The 26,149-nt window shown below is 55.0% G+C and overlaps 1 protein-coding gene across 1 annotated transcript; it reads right to left on the bottom strand.

The window, feature by feature from the left end:
• Positions 1-6,663: 6,663 nt before the first annotated feature.
• LOC121094317 (solute carrier family 2, facilitated glucose transporter member 9-like) lies at positions 6,664-14,696 on the bottom strand. Its single transcript, XM_040607720.1, is given in 13 exon segments — positions 6,664-7,322; positions 7,559-7,686; positions 9,204-9,279; positions 9,848-9,949; positions 11,153-11,263; positions 11,388-11,575; positions 11,939-12,071; positions 12,152-12,297; positions 12,563-12,687; positions 12,772-12,932; positions 13,399-13,497; positions 14,474-14,656; positions 14,658-14,696. Coding segments are annotated over 13 exon segments (1,731 nt in total). The 3' UTR covers positions 6,664-7,082.
• Between the last annotated feature and the right edge of the window lie 11,453 nt (positions 14,697-26,149).

Here is a 26,149-nt window from a genome sequence, read left to right as displayed (position 1 = left end):
GACGGTCACCCCCCTGGAGGGGGGTGGTGTTTGTCCTGCAGGGTGTATTTGAGCCACTCATGTCACGACGTGAGTGGCCTCAGACCTACGTGGCAGCAGGACAGGCTGGGGGGGAGGTGACCCCTCAGTGGGTCACCTTTGTGGCTGGGCAAAGGCAGGAGTGGGGCGTGGGGTGAGCTGCAGACAAGGCAGAGGGGGCTGAGCACCCCACAAGTGGCGCTTCAGGATGGGGCTCTGCGGTTGCATGCCAAGCACGTGGGCAGAAGTCCGGAGGGCCAAACCTGGGACCCTCCCCACCACAAGCAGCCAGCGAGGAGACCTGCCCCAGGCCCTGGGGCTGTCTCAGGGCAAGGGGGCTCAGGTCCTCATCCCATAATATTTGGCTGTTGCCGTGGAAACAGGTGATGGGAAGGAGAGTGAGCAGCAGAGGGTGCATGGCACCCTGGTTTTTCATAGTGGGGAGTCTGTTTTCTGTGCTTTCTGGGATTCCTGTGATCATACAGAACAGGAGGCTTTGGGTGGCTTTTTTTACTTATTTTTAAATTAGATTTTGGGGTGTTTGGGAGTTTTTTATGGTGAGTGTCTCAGCCAGCTCTACTCACTGCCCTCCCAGATCCCACAATGTCCTGGAGAAACCCTGGTTTGCACTGCAAAATGTGACTCCAGGAGCCCTGATGTAGCCCAGGGGGGTCCAGAAATGTTTCTTCCTCTGCCCAAATCCAACCCGCAAGTCCCCAGCCTGTGACTGGACACGATGCCGTAATTTCGGGCAATGGGCAGGGAGCCGGCAGCTATGGGCAGCGCTCAGGCAGGCGTGGGCAGTGCTTAAACCCTGCTTGGTGCAGAGGGGAGGCACGAGGTTTGAAAATGTCGCTGTGCGCAGCACCTTCACCCCCACACCCCCATCCCAGGGGACGGGCAGAGGCAGGCTGTGAAGGAGGCCACATGTGGCCCATGTCCCCGGGAGGCTCCCGGGACTTCCCTTCATTGCTCTTCCTCTCTGTCCTTCCCTGTTTCAGACAGGTCTGGGGGGACCCGCATGGATATTTTTGAAGACCTGAACCCCCACACAGCCCAAAGTCACTTCTGTTAATGCACCCGAAAGTTTGGGGCCCCGGCCAGCACCTGGGGCTGTCACCCAGGCTGGGGGTTTCTGGCGTGGGGAGAACTGGGACGGGGGTAATTATTTCCAGGTGCTGATGGGGAAAGGGGCGCAGAGCAGGGGCTGACGGTCCTCATCCACGCCGTGGTTGTGGGTCAGCCCACCACCAACAGCACCTGACAAGCCTGCACACGTTAGGGAAAAGGTGTCCTGGAAATTTTCTCAGGGCTGGCCAGTGGTGGCGGGGCTCCCAGTCCCGTGACATCCCCAGCTGGGTCCCCAGTCCCCTGGCTGCAAACCCTGCCACCAAACCCTCCCTGCGCCCCGGCTCTCTGCCATAAATCACTGCCCTCCATTGGCCAAGGACCTTTTAAAAAGGATTTATTAGGGGGGATTTAAGCACAGGCAGCAATACGGTTTCATAAATCGGAAGGCAATAGTGCTCATCATTACCGGTTCATTCGGGGGGTGGGATCCCCACTCCCCTCATCCCCGTGGCCGTGCTAACAGCCTCCTCCCCAGCGCCGCTGCCTCTGCCGCTCCCCTTTGCCTCCCAGTCTGTGGAGACCGCGAGCGTGGAAAATCCCCAGACAGGGAGTGTAAATGCTTGTTCTTTGTAAATGAAGAACATAATTAACATTAAATTAAGGTAATACAAATGAAGACAACACAGAGCCTGACAGGATGAGTGTTTGGGGAGGCAGTAGAGAGAAGTGATTCATATTTTTAATTTACTGTACAAATAGACTAGCAGGGCTGGGGGGAAAAGGGCCATCCAAGTGGAGTGGGGATTTTTTTTTTTTTTTCCCACTGTTGTTTTGCTGTGCTTTAAGCACACAATGACTATTAAAGTCAACTGCCCATATAATAGGACATCTCCTACATGACTGCTCTCCGAGAGGCAGCTTGCTGTAGCAATAAATTCTGGGAGTGCCATCTGCTGGTGCGCACCCTTCGCCGGGCACCCTTGCCTCGGCCACCCCAACGCTGGGCACCCTTGCCTCAGCCACCCCGACACCGGGCTCCGGCACCCGGACCAGCCCCAGCACCCAGTGCCTGCTGCAGACACCTGCTCCTGTAGAGCGCTGCCCGTGGACCTGCAGGCATTGATAGAGAATTATCTTTTCTATAGGGTAACAAACACTTTTTTTCCCTCCTCAAATATGCCCTTAAATTGTTCTTTTTTTTTTTTTTTTTTAAGAGGCTGAGAGGGTCCAGTCAATGCTGAGGAAATATTTTAGGCTTTCAAAAGAAACAAATCACTGTTGTCCACCCCTCCAAACTGCTGGGTTTCAGCTGAGCGCCCTTTTCCCAGAACACCGTAAAAAATCACCTATTTTAGGTTTTTCCCCTGCAAAAAGACTCCTGATCAGAGCCCGTGTGAAACTGCAGGCTTGCCTGGAGCTGGCTTTGCACTTTAAGGAGATGAGAGCTGTGGTCTCAGCCCGGGGAGACCCCGCTGCAGGATGACGTTCAGCCAGGAGCAAGCCAGGTTTGTCGTAGCATAAGGGTGTGCACAGGGCTGTGATGCCTGGAACAGGCACGCCCTCAACACTGCGTCCCTGTCCCCACGTCCTTGTCCCCTTCCCTGGTGGACTCCTACCACCACTGTGCAAAACAAAAACAAAAGAAGGTGCCAAGAGGACCCGACATGGCTGAAGTCACCCTTCCCAGGCAGAAGATGCCCTGGGACTGCGCTGAGAGCCTCCCACTCTATGCTAAAACCAGAGGGGGTGTTTCGCCATCTGGGATGATTTCCTAATTTTGGGGGTGCAGCCTTTGCCCTCTGGGTCACTTGTGTCCTGGCAGTTATTACCACGAGTGGTGCTCGGGGGTCCAGGGCTGGCCGGGCTGGCAGTGGGGAGGGGCTGGTCCTAGCTCCTTGTTCCACCATTTGCCATGTCCTGCTCCTTTGCTGCCCTTTCCCCTCCCCTTCCATGCCCATTCCCCAGGGTGCTGGGGAGGGCAGAGGGGCTGTTGCAGGACAAACCCTGTATCTGAAGGGAAGGGGTCCCCGCCACTTTTGCCTTCTCCATGCTTTTGCTGAAGGCACGTTTGCACACAAGGCTCTGACCGGGCTTATGTGGAGTGCCCCAGTATGGGCACTGGGAGATGGTGGGGCGGTGGCGGGGGGTGGGGGGGGTAGGGGTGGGGAGTGGGGGTCCTGCCCCCACCCCGCAGTCTCAGATCCTCTGTGAGTACTGATGTTGAGCTCTGCCTGTCAGCCTGGGCTGCTCCCCACGGTGTGCTGTGCCAGATGCGCCACGTCCTTGCCACCATGCAGCCCTGCAGCCACGTCCCCCCTGCTCCAGAACAGAAACCAGAGAAACCAGTGACGAGCCCCACACCACACCAGCTCCTCTGCCAGCTTTGCCCTGCTTTGAACAGCCCTGAGCAGCTGGGGCCTGCGGGGGGGTAAATCATCCCCCAGACGCATCCTGGGCCCAGGCTGCAGACACAGGGGCTGTTTGCAAACCGACCTCCCCTGGGCAATGCCTCCCATGTCCAGCATCATCCTCCCATGGCTGCTGCACTGGAAACACGGACGAGGAAAGCATGCACAAACCTACCTGGGCTGAAGGGGACAACAGTGCCAGCCTGGCCCTGGAGGGGTTGTGCCTGGGGCTCAGCCTTGCACCAAGCTGCTTTGGGGTCACCAGCGCTGGGGCAGGACGCTGCAGTGCAGTCTCGGGTACCATCAAGCTGTAGGCAGCCTTACGGGACTGCTTGGCTCTGGAGCTTCTCCTCTGCTGGTGAGACAAAAGGCAGGGACCAATCCTGCACCCATCTCCGTGGGGCAGTGGAGTGCTGCTCCAGCTCCCTGTTCTCCACATTGGAGGAAGCAGGAGCAGCATTCTCACCCTGCTCAGAGCACGCAGGAACCACACCCCACTCAAAACTGGTCCCTGATGGAGCCTGACGACGATGACTGCAGTCAGGTGAGCTTTTGGGAGAGCCAGGGCACACCCCTGCTGAAGTGACAGGGACAGTTCACTGTTAGTACACTTAGTGAAGCTAGTACAAGAAAGTTTTAGCCTCAGAGGCTTAGTGGGTCCCCATTATTAGCAGAATCCATCCCCAGGAGCCCACCCCTGCTGGAGCCACAGGGACCATGAGCACTGGCAGGCAGCATTCTGACAAGGAGCATTCACACTGAATGCTCCTGGGCTTGTCCAGCCACAGCCCAGAGATGCTTGCTGCCTCACTGGCCACCAGTACTGGCACAGGGACACCAGGGTGTGTCCAGGAAGCTTTCATCAGCTTCCCAGTAAGGATGTGACCATTCACTTTGAGCCAGGCACCCTCCAGGCAGCTTCCATGCGGAATCTGGAGATAACAAGTGATGGAACATGATCATTTCCTTGAGGAACCCATTTCAAAGTATCTGGAGAGTGCAAACTGGGGCCTTCTTTCCCATACCAGTTTGGCTGGGGTAAGCTCCAGCTCTCCAACTGCATACCTTAATGCTTAAACTTACCTACCCTTTAGCATTGCATACAGCACGGGAAGGCACTTGCCCATTTGGAGACAGTCATCCTCATTTCTGCAAACCTTAAAGAGGATCAGGAGCATTTCCAGGCATCAAAGTAATTTCTTGGGTTCTTCTTTGTACCTTCTCCAATCTTTCAGGGTCTGTTTGGACACTATAGAGGATACAGCCTTACCCTCATCAAGCAGAACCAGTGCTTTTGGAGGCCTGAATCCAGAGAACTGCTTTGGATATGGGGAAGAAGCTTTGGACGTGGGGAAGCACTCAGAGCTCACTCAGTCATATCCTTCCTGAGAAGCCTGCAGTGGAGTAGCTGGGAATGCCTCCCTGGGCAGGGCAAGCTCAGGTCCTGCTTTTGCAAGGACTGACAGCCCCAAACAGAGATCCTGCCCCAATATCCTAAAGAAAAAGCTGATGAGAAACTAATGTCCCATGAGCATGGGGCTTCCTTGCTTCTACCCTTCCAGGTCTGGATGGAAGGAGGATGGCTTTAAAAGGGTCCACAGGAGCAAACACACCCAAAAGACACCACAGGATTTTGCCAGTGACTTCCAGTCCTTGGAAAGAGGGGACTTCTGGCTCTGGTGGTGTCTGAAGCCCTAGCAGAAATGGGTCCCAGTCCCATGTTTCCTAGGTCTGCCCCATCTCACCAGCCGGCACAGAGCAGTCCTGGGCCATAAGGCAACACCCTGGCTCCTTGGCTGTGCCAGGACCCTGGGATGGGGGCCTGCTCCCAGGGGGGGCATTGCCTCCCACATGGAGGGCAGGGGGCATCTTCCAAGCCACCCCACATGCTGGGCAGGAGGGATAAATAAATACCAGAATAAATAAATACAAGTGGCAAAGAGGCCTGAAATGATGCTGTCGTTTGCTGGGAATGAGAGACACAAGTGTAATTTAGGTTTTGATATTATGAAGGTCTCGCTGCTCTAAAACAGCAGGGCACTCAGTGCCTCATTAATAAAGGATAAACTTGGAGTCTATTTACAATGCACTTTTTGGGGTTATTTACACTCCATTATACATATGTAATGCTGCACATATTTACCGCTCTGTTCTGCTGCCGAGAGCAGCCGAGTTGGGAGGGAGACGGAGTGGGAAGCAGCTGATGCTGTGGAGCCGTGACCCCTGCTTTGACTCGTGTCCTTTAAATGGCTCAAGATGCAGGAGAGCCCCATGTCAGCTGCTGAGGATGGAGGGGCTGGAACCAGGCACTGGGAACCCAGTATGGCCCAGTCCCTGTCCCCATGGGCCCAGCACCCACCCACCCCCAGAGGTACCCCGAGGCTTTGCTAAGTGAAGCAGAAAGGGTGGGCTCCTCACCAAGTGACCACGAGCACCAAACGTACAAGCTGTGGGCCCATCGCAGAGTGGGCAACCTGATAAAAGAGGGCTAAATTATTTGCAACTGAATAAATCATGCTTGCATTGGCACTAGGGGGGCTTCACCATGCAGCCCTCCCCACCATCTGGATTTTACCTCTTACCAGAGCAAAATATTGTAGTTCTCCTGCAAACCACAGCTCCTCGAAGGTCTGTCAGCCCGGGAGCCCCCCACCCCACGGTGTTTGTGGGAGCTGCTGTGAGAGTCCTGGCTGATGCAACTGCCATGCCCACAGCAGTCCCAGGAAACAGGGCAGCCCCCAACACAGCCCCCAGGATTCAGGGCAGAGATGTGGGAGAGGTGGTGACAGAGAGAGGAGAGGCACTTCGGGGTCACAGCAGTTCACGGGGTGCAGCAAAGGGCTGTGGGTGCAGCCAGGACCCCTTTGTCTTCAGCAGAGTTTGGGAGGTGCAGGGGTCCCGTGGGAGCACTCTGTGGGGCTAGCACACGAGGCCAGGCAGCAAGGGGCTACTGGCACGCTGGGGGGGGGGCATGTTGGCTGGATAGTCACCCCCAGCTCTGAGCTCCATGTCCCTGCTGCAGCACCCTCTGGTTTGCCTGACCAAGCCAGGGTGAGACACAAGAGCCTGGGAGCCACCCTGGCCACCCTTCCTAGGAAATGTTAGGCGATCTTGACCTTTCCAGCCAGGCACAGCAGGGAGGACTACAAGCCCCCCCACACCATCCTGCTCCTCACTGGCACTGGGGGAAGCACCCACCCGTGCCAACACACTCCAGCTTGCTGCCATCCCAGACTGGGTTTGCCATACAATGGCTCTGGAGGCAATGTTCTTTATTAAACACCTTGCGCAGGCAGCTCTTGGCAACTCCACACACAGAGGAACAATGTGAAAGAGGAGCGATGTGAACCCCCTGTCCCTAGGAGCTCCCCTCGCTCTGGGAGGTCATTTCCTCCAGTACGGGAGCAATGCACAGTGGTTGATGCAACCCTGGTGCATCATCAGGGCTCATCCCGGCGACAGGCTGCAACATGGTGAGATATCCCGGGAGACCCAGAGCTGATTGAGTCTGAGCAAATTAGCCTCCACTTCCCTCTCCAGCCCGGTGCCTCCTCCACCATCCCTGTCCCCCTCAGCCCACCCAGATCAGGGCAGGCGGGAGCCCGAGTCCTCCAGGGAGCTGCTCTCCAAGGCCCCATAGCCGTCCAGCTTTTTCATCCCGATGAGGTGGGCTGGGATGGAGAGGAAGGAGCGGCGGGTGGCAAAGATGTGGCTGATCTCCATGAAGGTTTTGTTCTTGGTCTCAGGAACAACAAGGTAAACATACAGGGCCACCAGCAGGCAGATGCCACAGAAAACCAGATAGCAAAAGGAGCCAGCTGACATCTGGGGACAATGAGAGAGCAGGGATGGGGCAGAGAGCCAGACACCCCCAACCTGGGCATGGCATGAGGCAGCACCCCCTCCCATCATCTCTCCCTGAGCTGGCTCCAGCCAGCATTGAGCTAAGCCAGGAGCATGGGCATCCCTTGGGTTCAGCCTGGCTTGGCACCCCATCCTGGGGGGGAGCAGCAGGGCTGCATCCATCCCCTCCTCCTCCCACAGCCCCTCCAGACCAGTACCTGCAAGAAGGGGAAGATTAAGCCAATGGTGAAGTTGCAGAGCCAGTTGAGGGATCCCCCCACGATGTAGGCAGCTGGGCGGTGTGACTGGGTGAAGAGCTCTGCTGTCATCAGGAAGGGGACGCCGGCTGCAGAGGGAGGGGACAGATCGAGTGTGAGGAGCAGGCTGCAGGCACCCCGGGGTTGGTAGGTCCTGCCCATCTCAGTCCTGCAGCCAAAGGGCTGGAGCCCAGTAAGACCCATGGGTCGACATGGTGGTGCTGGGAGGGCTGGGGGAGGTGGGGAGCGTGGGGATGGGTGGACCAGCATCCTGCCCTTGGTCTCCCTTTGGGATCTGTCTTGGCAGGTGGATGGATGTCCCCCCGACATGCTGCAGTTGTGCCTTGCTGGGTGCTAACTCACAAGTTACTTGATAGGAAAGTTTCATACCGAGTCAAAATCAAAGCGGAACATTTCCTCTGGATCCTCATTTTGCAATGATTTGCCTAAATGCAGATATATTAAATCTCATATAGAACTCACAGGCATAGAGAAACATGTTCCTGGCACCCTCCGTAATGCCCTTCCCAGCTTCCCTTGATCAAAATGATTTAGAAAATTTCCTTCTATTGATTAGTTTCTATCGACACCATGGCTGATTTAGGCAGGAAAGAAGCAACCGTATTTCCAAGCACCAGGATTTCCCACAGGACACAGAAACGCCATTTTCCAACCAGCTTTTCCCACCTATGGTGAAAACACCTAGAATGACCAGAAATGATTTCCCAAGCCAACCTGGCCACTGAAAACTGGATACAGGTTGTGGCTGCTTCTCCTGGAGGGACTCAGCCCCTCCTGCCACGTGTCACTGAGCTGGCAGCCCTAGGTCCCAGGACTATTCCTTTGATGGAGGGCAGGATCCGAGGTCCAGCATACATCCCAGGGCACATGGGGACCTGGCAGGGGACTGCATTTGACATGGTGACATGCCTGGCATCCCACTGCCTGGGACCAGGTTGACTGGGACTGTTTTTATAAAAGATGCTCTAAGGGAGAAGTTGAACTAAAAAAAAAGTGCTAAGAAGTGAGGGAGGAGTGGAGCCCCTGATGAACTCTTACTCACAGCCTGCCCAGAATAGAGATATATATTTTTTTGTTTTAAAACTCCTATTCATCATTGTTTGTGAACAATGAGCCATTAAAATCCTAATTAAAGATGTAATTACAGTGAATGAAGTCTGGGCTGAGGATGAATTATAGATCTGTTAACAGCTCTGCTAATACATCAACTGGGTAAACCAGTCCAGGTTTCACTCCTTGCTGCTCGAGCCCGCGCTCAGTCAGGGGCAGGACGATGCTCACCAGCACTGTGACAGGAGAGGGTAGCACCTCCAGAGAGGCCTGGGGAAGGCTGCCAGGGCTTTCTCCCTGCTTGGCCCAGGAGCACAGATGAGGAGGTGGAGCGTGCCCTGGGGACTTACTGGTCTAGAGGGGCTCGTGGTGGGGTCTTGCTCACATGGCACAGCATGACAAACCAGGACCTGGCCATGGGGAAGGGACCAAGGCACCGGTCCTTCTGCTTGCCTGCAAATGCCACTGCTCCCTGCTTTCCTGGGGCCCCCATTCCCACCCCATTGCCTCCTGCTCCTGCCAGCCCCAGACCCACCTGGTCCCATGCAGAAGCCAGCGATGATGCCAACCACACAGGCGACGCTGACATAGCGCATCCAGGGCAGGGTGGTCTGCAAGGGGACACTGGGCTGGAGAATGCTGCGGTGTCCCCAGGATGGGGCTCCATGCCTGCCCCTCTGCTCAGTGGTGGCCCTTGGGGATGGTGGCCGTGCAGGATGCATGGGGTAGACGCAGCCAAGAAATAGGTAGTCGGGGGCAAAGCTGGTGAGGGTCAACCTTGGCAAAGCTCAGCAAATGGTGATGCTGAGGCAGCCCCAGAGCTGCAGGAGCATCCACCAGGAGCAGGCAGCAGAGGTAGGACCCTGCAAACCCCTCCACCTCCCATGGCATTTCATAGATGCCTCCCTGGGGACAAATATTTCTGCAGAAAAGCCGCCAGAAGCAGCAGGATTTTTCTCATGTGGATTTGGGTTTTCTTTTTTGTTGTTCTTTGCTTTGAATTTTCCTTCCCTTTAACTTTGATGGGAAAACATTGCTTGGAAAAGCCAGCTCACCTCTTATCCCTCCTCTGGGGTGATACCCCTCTCTTCATCACCCAGCCCTTGTTAATGCAGCCAGGGCTCCAGCCCTGGTCAGTGGCCCAGGGCGGGGGTGGTGGTGTTCGTGGCCAGATCGTACCTGCAGCAGCAGGGAGACAGTGATGCCAGCTGAGCAGATGCCCATGGTGCAGAAGCCGGTGATGATGAGGGGCCGCCGGCCCACCTTCTCAATGGTGAAGCACTGCCGAGGGAGAGCAGAGACTGGTGGGGTGGTGGGGAGCTCCCCACCAGGATGGGGGCAACCCCCTGAACCCCAGATCCAGCTGAAGGTGGGAGGATTCTCCCAGTGGCATCTGGGGATCAGGGGTGGCCCCAGCTCAGAGCTCCAGGGTTGGGGCCAGGGCATGGGAAGCGCCAGGACTCTGGGGTCTCAGAGTTAGCATACACTGGGCAGCAGGGGGGTCCTGCAGAGCAGGGTCAGGGCTAGCTGGGGTGGCCCTACGGCTGCATTCGCACCGGTGCCAAGCAGAGGTGCTGGGCTGGGCACGGGTTGTTTGTGGGGCAGCGGGCAGAGGAGGCAGGGTGCGGGCAGGCAGCGCGGCAGCGGCTGGAGCAGGCAGGGTATTGACAGCAGAACAAATGCCTGTAATTTTATAACCAATCTCGTCACGTCCATTGGGGGCCATTTGCGGGGCTGCTCCTGAGCAATCTGGCTGCACGCTGGGTGGCTGCCGGGGGGCTGGGGCAGCCCCATGGCCAGGGCAGGGGAGAAGGGGGTACCCTTCAGAAGGGCAGGGGGGTGACCAGAGGGGCCCAGTCTGCCATGGGTTGAGCTGCGGGGAGAGGGGAGCAGCCCCAGCTCAGCCCTGGTTTTCTGGGAGTAGCCACCCCCCATCCATCTCTCTAATTGTCAGGGAGTGGATTTAGTGCCGGGTGGCTTGGGCTGGCCCCGGGTGACGCTCACAGATGGGACAAGGGCCATAAATCTGCCTGGCCCAGTGCTAACTCTCCAGCTAAATGAGCCCTGGCTGGGGGGGGGCAGGGCTGCTAGCCTGCGGCCAGGCCAGTGCTTGGCTGGGGGGGCAGATGGGGACATGTGGCTCTGCTAACAGAGTGACATTGAAATCAGGAGCCGGAAGGAACCACTTAGCCCCCTCCATCATCTCCAACCTGCTCCTTGCCCAGCATCTCCCCCAGCCTCCCTGCTACCCATTACCTCAAAATTCTCCCACCCCCTCCTAGATGTGACCCCTCAAATTGAGCCCCTCTCATCCCACCCCCTCACCCCATTTCCCTGCCAAACTCTGTCCCCCAGCAAAAGCGCTGTGCTATGGCACGGGTGGCATTTGGGGTCCCTCCAGCCTCCCCCATTTGACGGTGCTAGGAGCTGACAGCTAGGCTCTGGCACTGAGGAACTGCAACCATCTGTTCATCCATCACTCACCCCGATCAGCCCTGCAACAACTTCAATGGCACCAGTGCCCACGGTGGTGTAGGGGATCTGGGCTGCAGGGATCCTGGCGTTCTTGAAGATGGTGTTGGTGTAAAACCAGATCTGCCAAGGAGGGGACCTAGAGTGAGCTGGGGGGACGGAGCCATGGGGCACTCGAAGTGAGTTGAAGGTCTCAGCTCAGCCTCTGCAGAGCCAGGTCCCAGGGCAAGGACGCCACAGGGCTTACAGCATCGATCCCTGAGAGCTGCATGCCGGCGTTCACCACCACCACCGAGAGGGTCTGCCAGCGGACAGAGTGGTCCTGCAGCAGCTGCCATATGGAGACCATCTCCACAGAGGAGAGCGACCGTTGCTCCTCCTTCATCTCCTCGATCACTTCCTGCACGTCAGATGTCCCCAGGAACCGGCACAGCGCTGTGGGGAGAGTGGGGGTCACAGCCACGCATCTCCCCATCACAGGGCGGATGCTCACAGGTATGGCACAGGGCAGGGGCAGGGGCTTGGCTCTGCCCTGGCTCAGCCTCCCCAGGGGACCTCCCTGATCCATGGGGCTGAACATCCATAGGAACTGAGGAGATGCCTCACACCGTGGTGATGGGCACCATGGAAATGCTGCGGCACAACTGGGTGAGACACAAGGGCTGAACCGTAAGGACTATGGTGGGGTGTCAGGTCCGGGTGTGGAAGGATGCTATGAGGATGCACCTTGGCCTCAGGAAACCTTGGACCAGCACCCAGCACCTCCCAGACCCAGTCTTCCCCGGGATGCCCCCTCACCCTTGGTGGCCCGGCAGACATCGTTCCTCTCTATCAGCAGGTACCGTGGGCTCTCAGGGAAGCAGTGCAGCAGCAGGAGCTGTAGGGAGGCGGGAACAACCACCACCGACAGGTAAAGGGGCCAGAACCTGTCCTGAGAGGAGTTGAAACGGGACATGTCACGAGGAGGGCAGAGCAGGGTCCAGCACACACGGCTGGGTGTATTGTGCTCACCTCACCCAGCAGCTCTGGGAGGCCCAGGACCTGTGCAAAGAAAACGCCCAGGCAGATGAAGATGCTGGGCATGAGGCCCAGGAAACCTCGCAGGTTCTTGGGGGCAATTTCACCCAGGTAGAGGGGCACCACGCTGAGACAGATACCTGTGGGGGACAGGAGGGACCGGGATGGGAGAGGCAGTGGGGAGAAGGGTGCCCAGCCAGACACTCAGTGCATCTCCTCCCATGTCCAGCACCATCCACAGTGGGGACCCTGTGGCCAGGGAGGTGACCCTGCCTGCCCCACGGGGACATCAACCACAGAGCCTGTGGCCATGGGGAATATGAAGCCTTCTCCAGCCCCATGGGAATGGGCTGTAGGGGACCGAGCCATGAAGAAGGGACCGGGCACAGCCCAAGTAGCACCTACCAGAGTGGAGCCCTGTGATGGAGCGGCCGACAATCACCATCTCCGGGGACCCCAGCTCCCGGCTGAAGCCCATGAAGCCACTGGCCAGGAGGACAAGGAGAGCACTGCGGCTCAGCGCACCGTTCCTAGCAGGGCACAAGCAGCAAGGCAGCCCCTCTGACCTCATCCCATCCCTCAGCCACCCTGTCCCATGCCACCCACCCCCTTACCTGCCATACTGCTCCACCAGCACCCCCACCAGCAAGGAGCCCACCAGCCCACCCAGGGCAAAGATGGAGACAGTCAGAGAGTAGAGGAGGGTCAGGGGGCCGGGGGCCAGCCCGTGCCCATACCGCCGGGACCACGTGGCATTGTAGAAAGCCTTTATGTGCTGTGGGGCAGAGAGAGACACCCGGGTACCAAATGCGTTGGGAGAAAGGGGAAAACAAGGGAATACAGGCTGTGCAGGGAAAACTCCGTGGGTTTAACAGCACTGCAGGAGGTGCAGGGCAGGATGTGACCGGGGATGACTGCGATGTGCTGGTCTGGTTGCTCAGCCAGCCTCAAAACTGGAGGGGTTTAAGGACAACCTCAGAGATGCCACTGGCAGAGCTGGAGTTGGAGCAAGGAGGTTGTGGGCAGCTTTCCCCAGCCCCTGCCTTCCAGGGGACCAGTTTGGGGGGAGTACATGAACATAGGCTCCCATGTCCCTCCCATGCCATTCCTCCCCCTGGACTGCTCTCCATGGGTGACTGCCAGCATTTTGATGTGGGGCTGCTGTGTAGCAGTCCCTCCACCCTCCCAGGGAGGGACACAGAGCCCTTCCCCTGCTCCCGGAGAGGCTGCCCATCCCTTACCGCTGCCGGCGAGTTCACCACGGCCAGGTTGTAGCCATAGAGCATGGAGGAGCCAAAGGACACCAGGAGGGTGACCGACAGCAGGGGGAAGGTGAGGTGCTGGGAGAGAGGAGGAGGGATCAGCAGGGCCCCGGCCCACAGAGCTGGGGGACAAGGTCACACATGGCATTGGGTCACTGCCCCTTTGCTATAGGGATGTCCCTAGCCCAGAGCAAAGATCCCAGCACAACGGAGCCGTGTGCTGAGCGCCGCTTCGTGCCACCACCCAGCACCCAGCCCGGCTGGCTTCCCCGCGGCTGGGCTCCAGGCTGTGGCCGGAGGCTTCACCCTGGCGGTGACCCAGCTCAGGCTGCTTGTCCCTGCCGCCTGTCCCTGTCCCCCCTGGCCCGGGGCTGCGAGGGGGCAACGAGCAGAAGGGGCAGATGGAGCAGGGACAGACACCCATCCCCTCCTGTGGACGGGGGCACCCAAACGGCACTGCTGCAGCTGCCCCGCGCACACCTCCCTGCCCGGGGCGCCCAGCGCCACCGAAGGGTGCAGCTCCCCGCGGCAGTCCCGGTCCTCCCAAAATGCCACGTGCACCCACCTCGCCACCCGCACCAGCGCCTCTGTCACCAGCTCCGGCGGCCGGGGCGACCTCGCTGTGGGGAGCCGATGGCTGCGGGGGGCCACCCTGCAGCCCTGACCCAGCCCGGGGGGGCGAAGACCAGCCCACCGCGGGCTCGGGGCGCCCCGCAGCGCCCAGGAGGCGCTCAGGGCACCCCGCAGCCACAGGGGCACCCCTGGGTGCTGCAGCCGGCTGTCTCCCCTGGAGCGCTGAGCATCCCGCGGCGACAGGGCTGTGGCGGGGTGACCTGCGTCCCCCGGGAGCAGCCCCGCACCCGGAGCCCGGCCCTCCCCGCAGCCCCCCCGCACGGTAGCCGGATCCGTAGCACCCAGCAGCTCCCGGCTCACGCACAGCAAATCCCCGCTAATCCCATCAGGAATCCCCAGCCGCGAAAGAGGGGGGGGGGGAGCACCGTGGGGCACATGGGGAGGGGGATGGAACAGCCCCCCCCCTCCGCAGGGAGCTCACCCCAGTGATGTCCCCGCCGGACTGCGGGGTCCCTTTCCCGGCCGTCGGGGCGAGGCTGCAGCCGGAGCGGGGGCCGGGAGGAGGAGGCGGGGGGGAGGAAGGCAGCCCCGGTCCTGCGGCCTGGCTCGGCTCTCCCATTTTTAGATGGAAGGAGGAGGAGAGGGAAGGCAGGCAGGCAGGCAGGCAGGGCAGCGCAGGCAGCCTGCGTGCCCCCGGGGCTCATTGGAGGCGCCTGAGCGGCCGGAGGAGGAGTCGCCCCCCCCCCCCCCTCGTCGGAGGCAGGGGCAGGCCGACACCCCCGAGGGGCCACGGCCAGGCCTGGGGACAGCGGGACCACTGGTGTGCTCCTCTGCCACCGTCGAGAGCCCCCGTATGTCCCCTCCAAGCGAGGGTGGTGACAGGGCCTGTACTAAGGGCAGCATCCCTGCATCACCCCCGGGGCTGGGGGCAAAGGGGCAGCCCCACATCACCCATCGCCCCCGACCCCTCTCCCACTCGGTCAGCCTCTGAGGCAGACGTGCCCCATCCTTGCGGCTCAGGTAGGAGGGCTGGTACCGCAAGGCCATGGCTCAGGGCAGCTCTCTTCCCCAGACACAGAGGGGCACAGCCCCCAGCCCCAGAGAGGAGAGAGTCGGTTCATGGCAGCTCAGAGGATTCCAATTTTGCTGCGGCCAGGAGCTGCCTCCCCTGCTGCTAATGAAGTGCCTTTAATTAGCAGCCTAATAGCAAGCTCTTAATTTGCCGAGGAGCCAGCTGAAAGGATAGGGACCCCACTAAGCCACGACTGGCAACAGCTCAAGGGGCTTAAAAGGGACAGGCCCCCTGGCTGGCCCCACCTCGGCAGGGGTCCCGGGCAGGGCTGGGAGACCCCCTCGGGCACCAGCACCTGTGGCCCTGCCGTGCCCAAACACAGCCCGGCTGTCCGGGTCGCATCCTCCCACACAAGGATGCTTCAGCTCCCGTCTCCTCCTTCCACGTGAGCCTCCAGCTCTCCCCACAAGCACCACCGTGCCCTCTCCCCAGCCATGAGCCCTTTCCAGCCCACTGCTGTTCAGCTTTTCCCAGGACAGGTACCTGCTCAAGAGCTCCTTACGTCTTGCTCAGACTTGGTTTCTCCATGTCTCGATTGGGGCACCACCTTTACCATGGTGGGCAGCTACAGAGACCTCGGTGACAGGGCCACGGGGGGGGGGAGGGGGGGGGGGGGGGACGGACGACGACGACCTGCAGGGAGCTGCGGCCCTTTGGGGATGTCCCATTTTGTTCCCAGAGCAGTAGGATGAAGATCTGTTTATCGGACATGGGTGCGATGGCCCAGCAGGAGGAGGACATACAGCCTGAGGGTACCAGCCATGTCCAAAGCACTTGCAGTGCTACAGGGCAGCCCTAAATACCCCCAGGACTCACCTCAAACCCCGTGCTAAAACAGGGCAAAGCAGCAAACCTGGGACCTAATGATGAGCTGGTCCGTGCTCCCACTCCGGTCATCCAGATACATGGCTCATCTCTGGGACCAGCACCTGGAGGGTTAAATGTGCCCTGTCCAGTGGTCCCTGCCACAAGGAGAGGAAGAAATAGCAGCAGCCACCTCTCCCCCATCCTGAGCCACCTCAGCAAACACCCACCTAAGAACCCTCCTGGAGCTTCCCAGGCCCTCTGCAGTGAAGCCCTTACCTGTCCCCAAGCCCAGTGCCCAGCCCCACAGCCACAGCCCCCCTCCTGCCACACCGCCTGATGCTGCAGACCAAGCAGGGACATCCTCAGGATGCTGCTTCAAGCCAGGGGGGCAGCCACTGCCTCAATTTAGGGTGTAAATTTGGGTTACTGCCACTGGTTCCCAGCAGTGGCTGGGATGCTGGGAGCAGAGGTTTAGCAGCAGATGTAAAGGCGAGAAACATGTTCTTGGGAGGAAGGGGGAGGATGAGAAAAGCCCAGGGTGTCAGTTAAGGGTCACCAGGGAGCTGTGTTAATTGGAGACACTCCTGTGACCCAACCCGGTGATGGTGGCACAAGGTAAGATGAAGGCAAGTGCTGACAAGAAACACCCACTGCTCTGTGCTGCAAGGGAGCTTGTCTCTGCAATTTACAGGTGTCCCTGTTCCTCCCCTGCCCCCACGCAAGGAGTCCCTGGCTAAAACACCCCCCTTGGCTGAGAAAGCGGCTGTGAGCCCAGAAACTACCCTCATCCCCTCCCAGTGTCACTCCTGGGAGCTCCCGTCCCACTCTTGCCTTGCTGCTGCCCTGGTCCCCAGACACAGCACTGGGGCTGCTCCCGTTTTAGGCCTAATGGGATGCTCGGGTGCCTCCTCTCCTCCAGGCACCGAACACAGTGCCTGGGGCATGCAAAGAAACCCGGGAGGACCGGGAGAGGCAGAGCAGCAAGAAGAGCCAGTCCCCCTGGCATGCATCCTACACAGAGTGATGACACTTGCCAAGGCCAGGAGGACAGAGATGCCACTGGGAGCACCATGCTCTCCTGAGTGCTTCCCTGAGATGATGGTGTGGTGCTGTACAGGGTCGCAGCAGAGCCCCGCTGCCCAGTGTGGGCAGAGGCAGGATCCATCCTGCCATGCTGTGGAGAGGAAGGACAGAGCCAGCCCCACTGCAATGGCAGAGCACCTGGTGCCTCCTGCCTCCCTGCCCAGCTCCCCAGGGCCAGGCACTGGCAGCCATGAGCCAGCCATGTGGGACCCCACACTGAAGAATAAAACATTTGAAAAAAAAATGATATGAGGATTTCTGCAGGACTGGGGAGTGCAGCAGTGGGGAAGACCCACTAGGAGAGTTCATCCCCTTTTCCAATATGAGATGGAAATCCCTCAGAGAGGACACAGTCTTCAGTGCTGCCTTTAGTGTCTGCCCAGCACCATCTAGTCCAAACTAGAACAAAGTCCACAAGGAAGTAACAAGCAGCTCAAATAAATGTAGGCAAAAAGATGCATTGCTTAGCAGCCACTGACCCCTTTCCCTGTGCTGGAAGAGAGGGAACTCAGCAGCATGGATGCAGCAGGCGGAGCCACTCACAGACATCCCTGCAGTTTAAAAGGTCAGAGCAGTTTGCTGGCACTGCCCTTTTGGAGTTGACACTGCAGAAACGGAGACGGTCCAGCAGCTTCCCTGCCTCGCTGACCCCTGGGAGGAGACTGCTTCCTTGACTTTGTGAACACCAGCACGGTGCTTTGGGCATGGGACAGGGAGTTTTGGACTCACCAGCTGTGTGATGTTTAACCAAGGTCTTGAGTTTCTGTAAACCACATTGGCCTCCAGAAGCAACTCGGCGGTGTCCCTAGTGAAAGCACTGCTCAAGCTGGCTCTTACTGCACTGGAAAGCTCATCTGACTGTTCTCCAGCTGCGGGAAGGCTATTTACCTGTACAGGTGAAACCTTTTCCAGCCCAGGTTTTCCTGGTCATATTCCTTATCCAACTTCAGTGGTCTGTGGCAGATGAACCCCACACAGCTCAGCCACCTCCCTGCTGGTTTGGAGACTTCAGCTGCTCCTACCACCCAGGTGCATGCCAGCAAAGCACTTTGGAAAAAAAAACTCAGGGTGGGAAGATTAAACCTGATGAGAAACAAGAGAGTATCCCTTGGGGATATAATGCATGTCTGAGATCTCTTAGGGCAAAGCAAAGTGGCTGGTAGTCACACACATGCACTACTGGAGCCTGCTAGAAGGGCATCACATCCCTGTCTGTCAGATGTCCTCAGCCATACTGGCCAAAGAAGGACCAGCCAGCAAAGGGGACAAGCTGAGACCTCAGATGGCTGCACCCCATTACGTTAGATTTGCATGGGATAGTTAGCACAAGCAGGATCTTACTTTCCTCTCAGTCTTCTCCAGCAGCACAGGTGCTTTCCTGCTGGGACAGGGTGCGTCCCAACACACAGGGCAGTGTGTGTGTTGGCTGTGAAGCAACTTGAGCACTTGCAAATCTTCTGCAGGCAGTTACATAGACAAAGCACCAGGCTCTCAAGCCCAGGAGTGGCATCCTATTCCCACCAAATGTTGCATCATTCCCACAACCTCCTGGATGGAGGTGCCATTGCACGGGCTGGGGGAAGCTCTGCTGCACACAGCCTTGGAACAAATGGGCCAGGACGCCACCGAGCCAGGCGCAGCCCATACCCCAGGGGCTGCCAGGACCAGGGGACAGCTTGCCCGCAGAAATCGATGGCAGCGCTAGAGCATGTCTGTCTGCTCAGGGCTTTTGTTTCCCTGGCCATGCTACCTCCTCTGCTGACAGCTCGCCATCCTAACCCTCTCCAAACCGGTTCAGCACCACCCAACTGCTGAATTCATCCTAAACACCGGTTGTAAGAAATACATTTATTCTCGCCTAGCAGGTCTAAACTGGCCAACTTCCCCTTGCAAAAAACTAGCTTACTATACTCTTTGTAAGCATGTATATAATATAATAATAATTTGAAAAAAAAAACCCCAAACCAACAAACCCAAGATATTTCATTTTAAAGCTGTAGGCTGATCAAATGCTGTTAATTTGAAGCTATGGTAAACATTACTTTCTTCCTTCATTTAAAGTGGAAATAAGGCACACATTTTTAAACAGAAAGGGTAATTAACCACTGAATCTATTTAAGATAAGCTGTCTGGTGTTCATTCTTTTCCAGTGGAAATTTACAATTGAGATTGCTTTTCTTTCTCAAAGACTCTCTTTAGTACTCCAGTTTTCAGATGCCAGAATTCCAGGGAGAAGTTTTCCAGCCCATGCCCTGCAGCACAGCACTGTCTGGTCCTCGAAACCTGGAAAAAAAAGACTCTAATCCTCATCTTTAAATATCAAGGAGAAGAGGGGGGGAACTAGCCAAGGAAGAGCTAGAAACAATCCATGAGGAGAACCTGTTTCTTGTAGGACTGGGTAGTATGTGTGTCGTTTGAGTACTGGGGCTGTGAGTACGCAAGGTAAGGGGTCTCATTTGTGTGTGCAGGCAGCCACGTGTGTAAGTCAAGCTGCATCCTGTGTTACAGACCAATCTGAAACGATGGATGAAGCCTGTCACTGCAATTCCTCTTCCGAATCTATTATCGGATGGGAGGAAAGAGCAGGGAGGGAACAGAAAAGGTTAGCAGTGTAAATACATATATATACACACATAAAAACCCCAAACCCTTGCCAAACAAAGCACGCGGCTGCCGGGAACCCTGTCACAGGAGAGATGGGGATTGAAAGTGACAGGAATCCTGCTCTTAGCGCTTCAGAAAAGCAGGAGCCTTTGCAATCTCCAGTCCCCCGCTGGCTCCCAAGAATGGAGCCAGCAGGGAGAGAGATGACGGGAGTGTGGGGGTTTGTTTGTTTTCTGACCACCCCAGGAGTCAGGATCTTAAAACTGCAGCAGCCTTTGTTTTAAAAGGGGCTCTTAAGTAAAATTGCAAGATCCAAGGCTGCTATCCAAGGAGTGTTTTTAAGAGAAAGGTATTCTGAGGGCAAGGGTGCTTGTGTTAAAATTCAGGCGAGCCCAAAGCATGACAGCATCCCCAGCCATGGAGTTGCATGGCGGTGCTGCGATATGTCAATTACTCACTCATTATTGAACAGCAGGATTCTGATTAGCTTATAAAACAAATTTGTGCTTCTCCTACCAGGATCTTGCAACAGTACCCAGAAAAACAAAGTCTTTATAGCCTCTCTCCCCCCACTTTTTTAATGGGCAGGATGGCTCCAGCTCTTCTGTGTCAGTCACATCCATTCTCTGGCTTACAGCGTGGACCTATTTGCCCCAGCCAGAGGCCATCAGCTATGAATGGAGAGTTTGTTAATTAAAAAGTATGCTGTGGTTTTAGGAATAAGTGTTTTTCCCAACTGCCTGAGCAGTCTTTTATGCTGCACTCATCAATGAGTGGCAGCTCTGAGGTGGGACTGGCTACAGCAGACTCCACGTGTCCTGTGAAGCTGCATCAACCCAGGCCTCGGGGCAAAGCCACCCACCTTACAGCCACAGCACTTCCAGGTGTTCACACCGCAAGTATCATGCACAGTGCACACGCAGCAGAAGCGTGACTCACGTACATGGGGCTCAAGGAAGATACGGGCTTAGGCTTGCTGTTTTGATGGTGTTCTTCACCCCAAAAGGAAAACAGGAGAGATTCACAGCTTAATCTTTGTATTTGTATTTAAGTTATTTTCTGAACAGTTAAAAAAAAAACCAAAACAAACCACACTGTTACCATGATCCTAGCTCAAGTGAACATTAGTACATTAACTACACATCACCGTAACATAATCACGAAATTCAAAGCACTCATTACTTAAGAATCCAGATAACAAATATAGCAGAGTAACAAACAGAAAACTCTGGAGAAACCATGTTCTTTCTCACCTCTCCCACTCCCACACCCACCTCAGCCTGAGCAGGCAGGAGTGATGCAGCATAGGCTGGCCTAGCAGGCGTGCAGCTCTCCTAAAGGTAGTGATGTAAAATGACTGGGAGAAATGGGATCTGCTACACTTTGCTGAGGTCCACATTATTTTTCTGCCATGCTAAAACTGTGCCTAGGCTGAGCCCTGCAATGCCTCGCACGAAAAAACCAGAAGTAGCCAAAAGCAAAGTTTTATGCTCAAAAGCAGCTCCAGATTTTCACATTGAATTGCCCAAAAATTCTCACAGCTAGTTCCTTATGAAAGCCACTGCAAACAGCCCAGGACAGGCTGTCCTGTCTTCCTCCTGCACATGGAGCTTTGCTTAGATGAAAAGCATGAGTGCCAGCAGATTAAAACACTTTGCCTGTAAAGGCAACAAATTGTTACTCATCATACAGGTACTAGCAGAATTGCTCTGTGATGAAGACTTTGTTTTGTACTAGATTTCTGGCCACAGCTGCACTTGCCTTATGCTTGAGCAGAAATCAGGATATAGTTTACAGTGATAGGGTATTAAAAAAAGGGACCTATTTAGGAATTGGCTATAATATCTAAAGGGCTGATTGTACATCCATTTACATCAGGATCCCTCCAATTTTGAGAGTATCAGCTTAATATCACTAAGGATTAACCAGTGTTGCCAACTCCCATGGGATATCCGCTGGATAACAAATGTGGAAGCCCAGTGGTCTTTGGGAACAAGCACAAAGTGATGGGAAGAGTTTTCTGACACGACAAAGGACAATTTATCCTGGCAGTGTTCCAAGGTTCACCCTGGGAGAGATGCTTCAGGAATTTGCCAGTAATTTGGCTACATCTCATTTTTTAAAAAAAATAATAATGGGGTGAGGGGGAAAGGAGGGGAAGCCAAATGCTCAGCAGGCAGCCATTCCTCTCAATCTACTGCTGAGGCTGTGGGGAAGCAACAGGAACTGCTGCTTCTGTGAATCTCTGAATTAGAAGTGGAGACAGAAAGACTGTGCCTCCCTCATGCCAATCACTCCAGTAGCGATTTGCCAGCAGGAGGATGGAGAGATTTCATATGGAGACCTCCTTTGGGGACAGCTGGGGTCGCTTGCTCTTCCCCCCTCCTTCTGGGAAGCTGCTGCTTATTGCTTTGGGGAGAACAGTAGGGCAAGGCTCAGCATGTCAGATGCATCATACATGCCACTTGGAGACCCTGGCAAGGTTCATTCTTCTCTTGGCAAGTGTAGTTTAGACCGTCCCTTTCTCCTCATGCCCCCAGTACAACCGTAAAGGGGCATCAACTGACAAGTTCAAACAGTTGGAGGCCTTACTTCATTACCTCCTAATGACTTTTGATGTACTCACAGAAAACCTCTGTTCTTCTGAGTCAACTACACAGGCTAAGAGATCTATTTTCAGCATAGTCCCCACTTCTGTAGAGATCCATCTCCATCTCTGCACCTCCTACTAGCTTTCAACCACTTGGGTTGTCTCCTCCTTTTCCTCCCACACTTAAGAGCAAGCCTGCAGTAGGAAGGCTGGCTGCTCCTTCTTGTCTGCTTCTCTAGCTAGGCTCTGTGATTTATCATATACAAATATCCCCACACCAAGCGAATTTAGGCATCATCAGCCACAAAAGGCAGATCTAAAATGGTGTTTAAGGAAACTAACAAAGTTAGGCAAAGAGCCCAACCTGGAGATGTGCTTCCCATTGGAGCTGGGATACCAAAAAACTCAGAACCAAGCCTGGAGCTCTGCTCAGACTGAGAAAGGAACATGTGGCAGGGGCAGGAAACACATACCTGGGAGCGGAGAAATGTGCACAACACTCTCCAGCTTTTTCAGCATTCAAAAAAAATAAAAAGAAAAAAGGATCCTTTGGAGCAGGAGCAGGTAGCGGGTAGGTAAAGCATGGTGGTCCAAGTCAACTTCCAGTTTAGAAACAAGTGTAAAGCATTTCAATGTTTCCGATGATCACAGACTTCGCAACTTGTCACCTGAATCCTTCCGTTCCAACAGCGGATGTGTCTGTCCCTGAAAGTTAATGGGGAGCAGAGGGAGCTGCTCCAGAGGAGACAGCCGCAGAAGTTTTCTCGCCGCAAATTCCTTCATGCTATTTCTGTTTGCATATTTTAAAGCAAGCTGTATTCCTCTGAGGATGAGAAATATTTGCAGCAAAACTGCACCCTATTGCAAAGGAGTCACAAGCAGGAGATAGTGTGGCCATAACGGATTGTCCTGCTCTGAATATCCCACACCTCCAGTACTTTCCATCCCGTAGTCCAAGGGGGAAGGCTAGTGTGAGCTTCCTACTTGTGGGAGAAGTGCCAATCTCTATGCAGCAGAGGTATTTAATTTCATTTCAAAGCGATGTGCAACACTTAAAAGCCCATAGACACTTCCAGCCCTTTTTTATCTCCTTTCAGCAGGCAAATTCTAGTTCTTTTCATTATAAACTCTGCAATTACTCCAACCCAGCGGAGGGATTATCCATCCAGTTCATGCTGAAACCTCTCTCACATGCACTCTTGCACACTCACACACTCAGACACACACACACACATATCCTAAGGGGGCGGGGGGAAGTTTGAAAAAGCCACTTTCTTCTGACATTGGGAGATTTACTTACCAGATTGTTCCTCCCTGGGTGCACAATAAACACCACCAAACGTCAGGCTGTGGCAGTTTCAAGTTCAAGTTAGATCAGTTAACTTCACTTTCCTTCTTAGCTATCAGAAAATTTGTACAGCTCAGGGAGTGGGGTAGAAATCCTCACCCTTCTGCAGTTCTGTATGAAGTACCCAGACACAGTCCCTCTTGGGGGTAAGATACCGTTCCTACCATGTGCCGAAAATGGATTTCTTCTGTTGCTCACTAACTGTACCTTAAGCAGCTCTATACAGCAGAGTTCAAACTATGGTACCACTACAAGACCCAACAGAGCTTAGAAGTTACAGGATAGCAGCACGGAGCAGCAGGGCTATGACAACCAAGGACAATCTGCAGTGGTGTTGTCTCTGTGTTTGGCCAGCCAGTCTTCCGTTTCTCCCAGATTCTCTCAGCTAGCAAAATAAAATGCATCCTCGTAGGTGTTGGCCACAAAGATGCAATTAAAATATTAGGAAGTTCTGCAGCCTTCAGAGGCTGAAGTAACAGATCATTGTTTTCCACAATAACCTAAATGTAAAAGACAGAGGATGACCAAACTGAAGAAATAACTCTTAAATCTGCAGCCAAAGTCTCATAAAACCCTGCTGACACACAACCATGCTGCAGACCTTGTAATAACTGAACTTAGAGGAACAGTGTTCAAATAACAGCAAGATTCAGAACGTCAACTCAGCTAAGTTTGGGATGTAAACTTTGATTCTCTCTGCTCCCTTGCCACTTTGGCTCTGGGACTGCAGTATGCCTGGTATGCAGAGCTGCCTGAAAATCCAAAACAGCCTTCCTAGATTTGAAAGTAGTGCCAAAGTCAGTTGTGGATGAACTTATCATTGTGACTCAGAACTTTTATGACTCTGCAGAGGTAAGTCACACTGTCAGTGTTACCTGAACAGAGCCCAGTTGTTAACCTATTTGACTCTTTTGCAGTAATAGCTCAAACAGAAAACAGGAGTGTCACCACAGGCTCCAAGATGCTCTTTAGAACTCATGTAGTCTCTAGGCTCAATGAAACTACAGGGAGCTGAGCGCTCAACACTGCTGCCCATGTGCTTCAGGCCCCGCACTCGGTACTCGCCAAGCACCAGCCTTCCCTTCCTCCGTAACTCCATCACCTTGTCTGTCTTAGCTGTCACCAAAATGATTTAAGCCTTCTGGAGTAATCTTTGGGGACTCTGGGCCCAGCTCCTTGCAAAATTTCATTGGTGGAAAAAGCACATCTGAAGCAATTAGAAACAACGCAACTGCTTCCCCAGCGAAGTGAAGTTGATGAGTATAGCTTAAAAAAAATTCCCATCTGTCAAGTTCCCAGTTTAAAGGGTGTTAACAGAGCCTGTTTAAATCCCTCCAGCCCCGAGATGAAGGACCCCATGTTCCTACTGTGGGACTGGAGTAACTCCCCATTAAGGCAGTGGAGGTTATTCAAGACCGACAGTGGAAGATCTGGGCCCAAACCTGGAGTAGCCAGGGACTGATTTACACAGTCTTTCCTGATCTAAATGCAGGCCTGCTGCAATTCCTTCCAGCTCTGTAAAAAGAGCTGTTTTCCCCCAGACCTCTGTCTAGTTGAGAGACAGGCAGAATTGTTTCTCATGTCCCTCCTCTAGGGCTATTTTTATCTTCTGAACAATGACAACTTGCAAAAGCTGCTAGAAAGCAAAGATCCAGCTCAGCTACCAGGAAAGGGACTAATCAGCCTGTGTCCCTAAAACACAATACAGCATGCACATAGGTTAGAGGAGCACACCAAAGGCTCTCCTGAAGGCTTTCTAGCAAGGCCAGCCCCAGGAATACTGCAGAACTGGCCTGGAGCCACTGCTAACTGTACTGGCTACACTCATGGCCATACTTGTTTTACCCATCTGCCATCAGCACGGGACTGTGCATTTGCTCATTCGTGTGAGCAAAGTCTTATTGTCATAGCCAGAGTGTTTGTGTAGTGTCTCCACACTAGGGTGGCTTAATCTTGAGAGCTCCCCGAGGTTTTTAGCAGCTCCCTCTTCCAGCACCCAACTACAGCCTCTCTGAGGGGAGAAGGATTGGAAAGATGAGAGCCTTCCTCCTCATACCAGCCTCAAACTTCCTCCAGTTTACAGAATGTCTGATAAGCAACACACTGTCCTCAGGGAGAACAGCGGGAGGAAGATGGTATATGACAATCTCTCTGCTAGTGACATACTGCCCTGGGCCAACGTTTCACCCAGGGCAGGGGTGGACGGGATCTCAACCCCAGCCCATCATGCTTGGAACTTTGGCAGAAGAAAGTTTTAACTTTTCATCAACTAGCATTCCTCAGCCAAGCAGATGTTAAGGGAGACTACAATACACATCCAGCTTCCAAAGGGTTAGCATAGCAGGCAGGAGAGGAAAGAGATGGATTTGGCTCATAATAGTCAAATTTCAAGGGTCCTCTCTCCACAAAAAATAGGTCTGCAATCAGAACAGCCAAAAGCCACAGGGAAGTTGCGGGAGGCGGGGCTGGTGTGGCTGTTAGTGTTTCTTCTGCTCTTCAGAGCTGAATGCTTTCACAAAGGCCTAGCAATGGATACCGATTTCAGTCTGAGTAGCAGCCTCCTCCCCACTCACCCTCCCACCCACCCTGAAGTGACTCTCTCAGCAGGATGCACTGTGGCTATAAGTCTTCTGCTTAACAGCAAAGCAACACA

This window comes from Falco naumanni, chromosome 9, assembly GCF_017639655.2.
Source record: "Falco naumanni isolate bFalNau1 chromosome 9, bFalNau1.pat, whole genome shotgun sequence".
Taxonomy (NCBI): domain Eukaryota; kingdom Metazoa; phylum Chordata; class Aves; order Falconiformes; family Falconidae; genus Falco; species Falco naumanni.
This window is presented reverse-complemented; position numbering and strand designations above follow the sequence as displayed.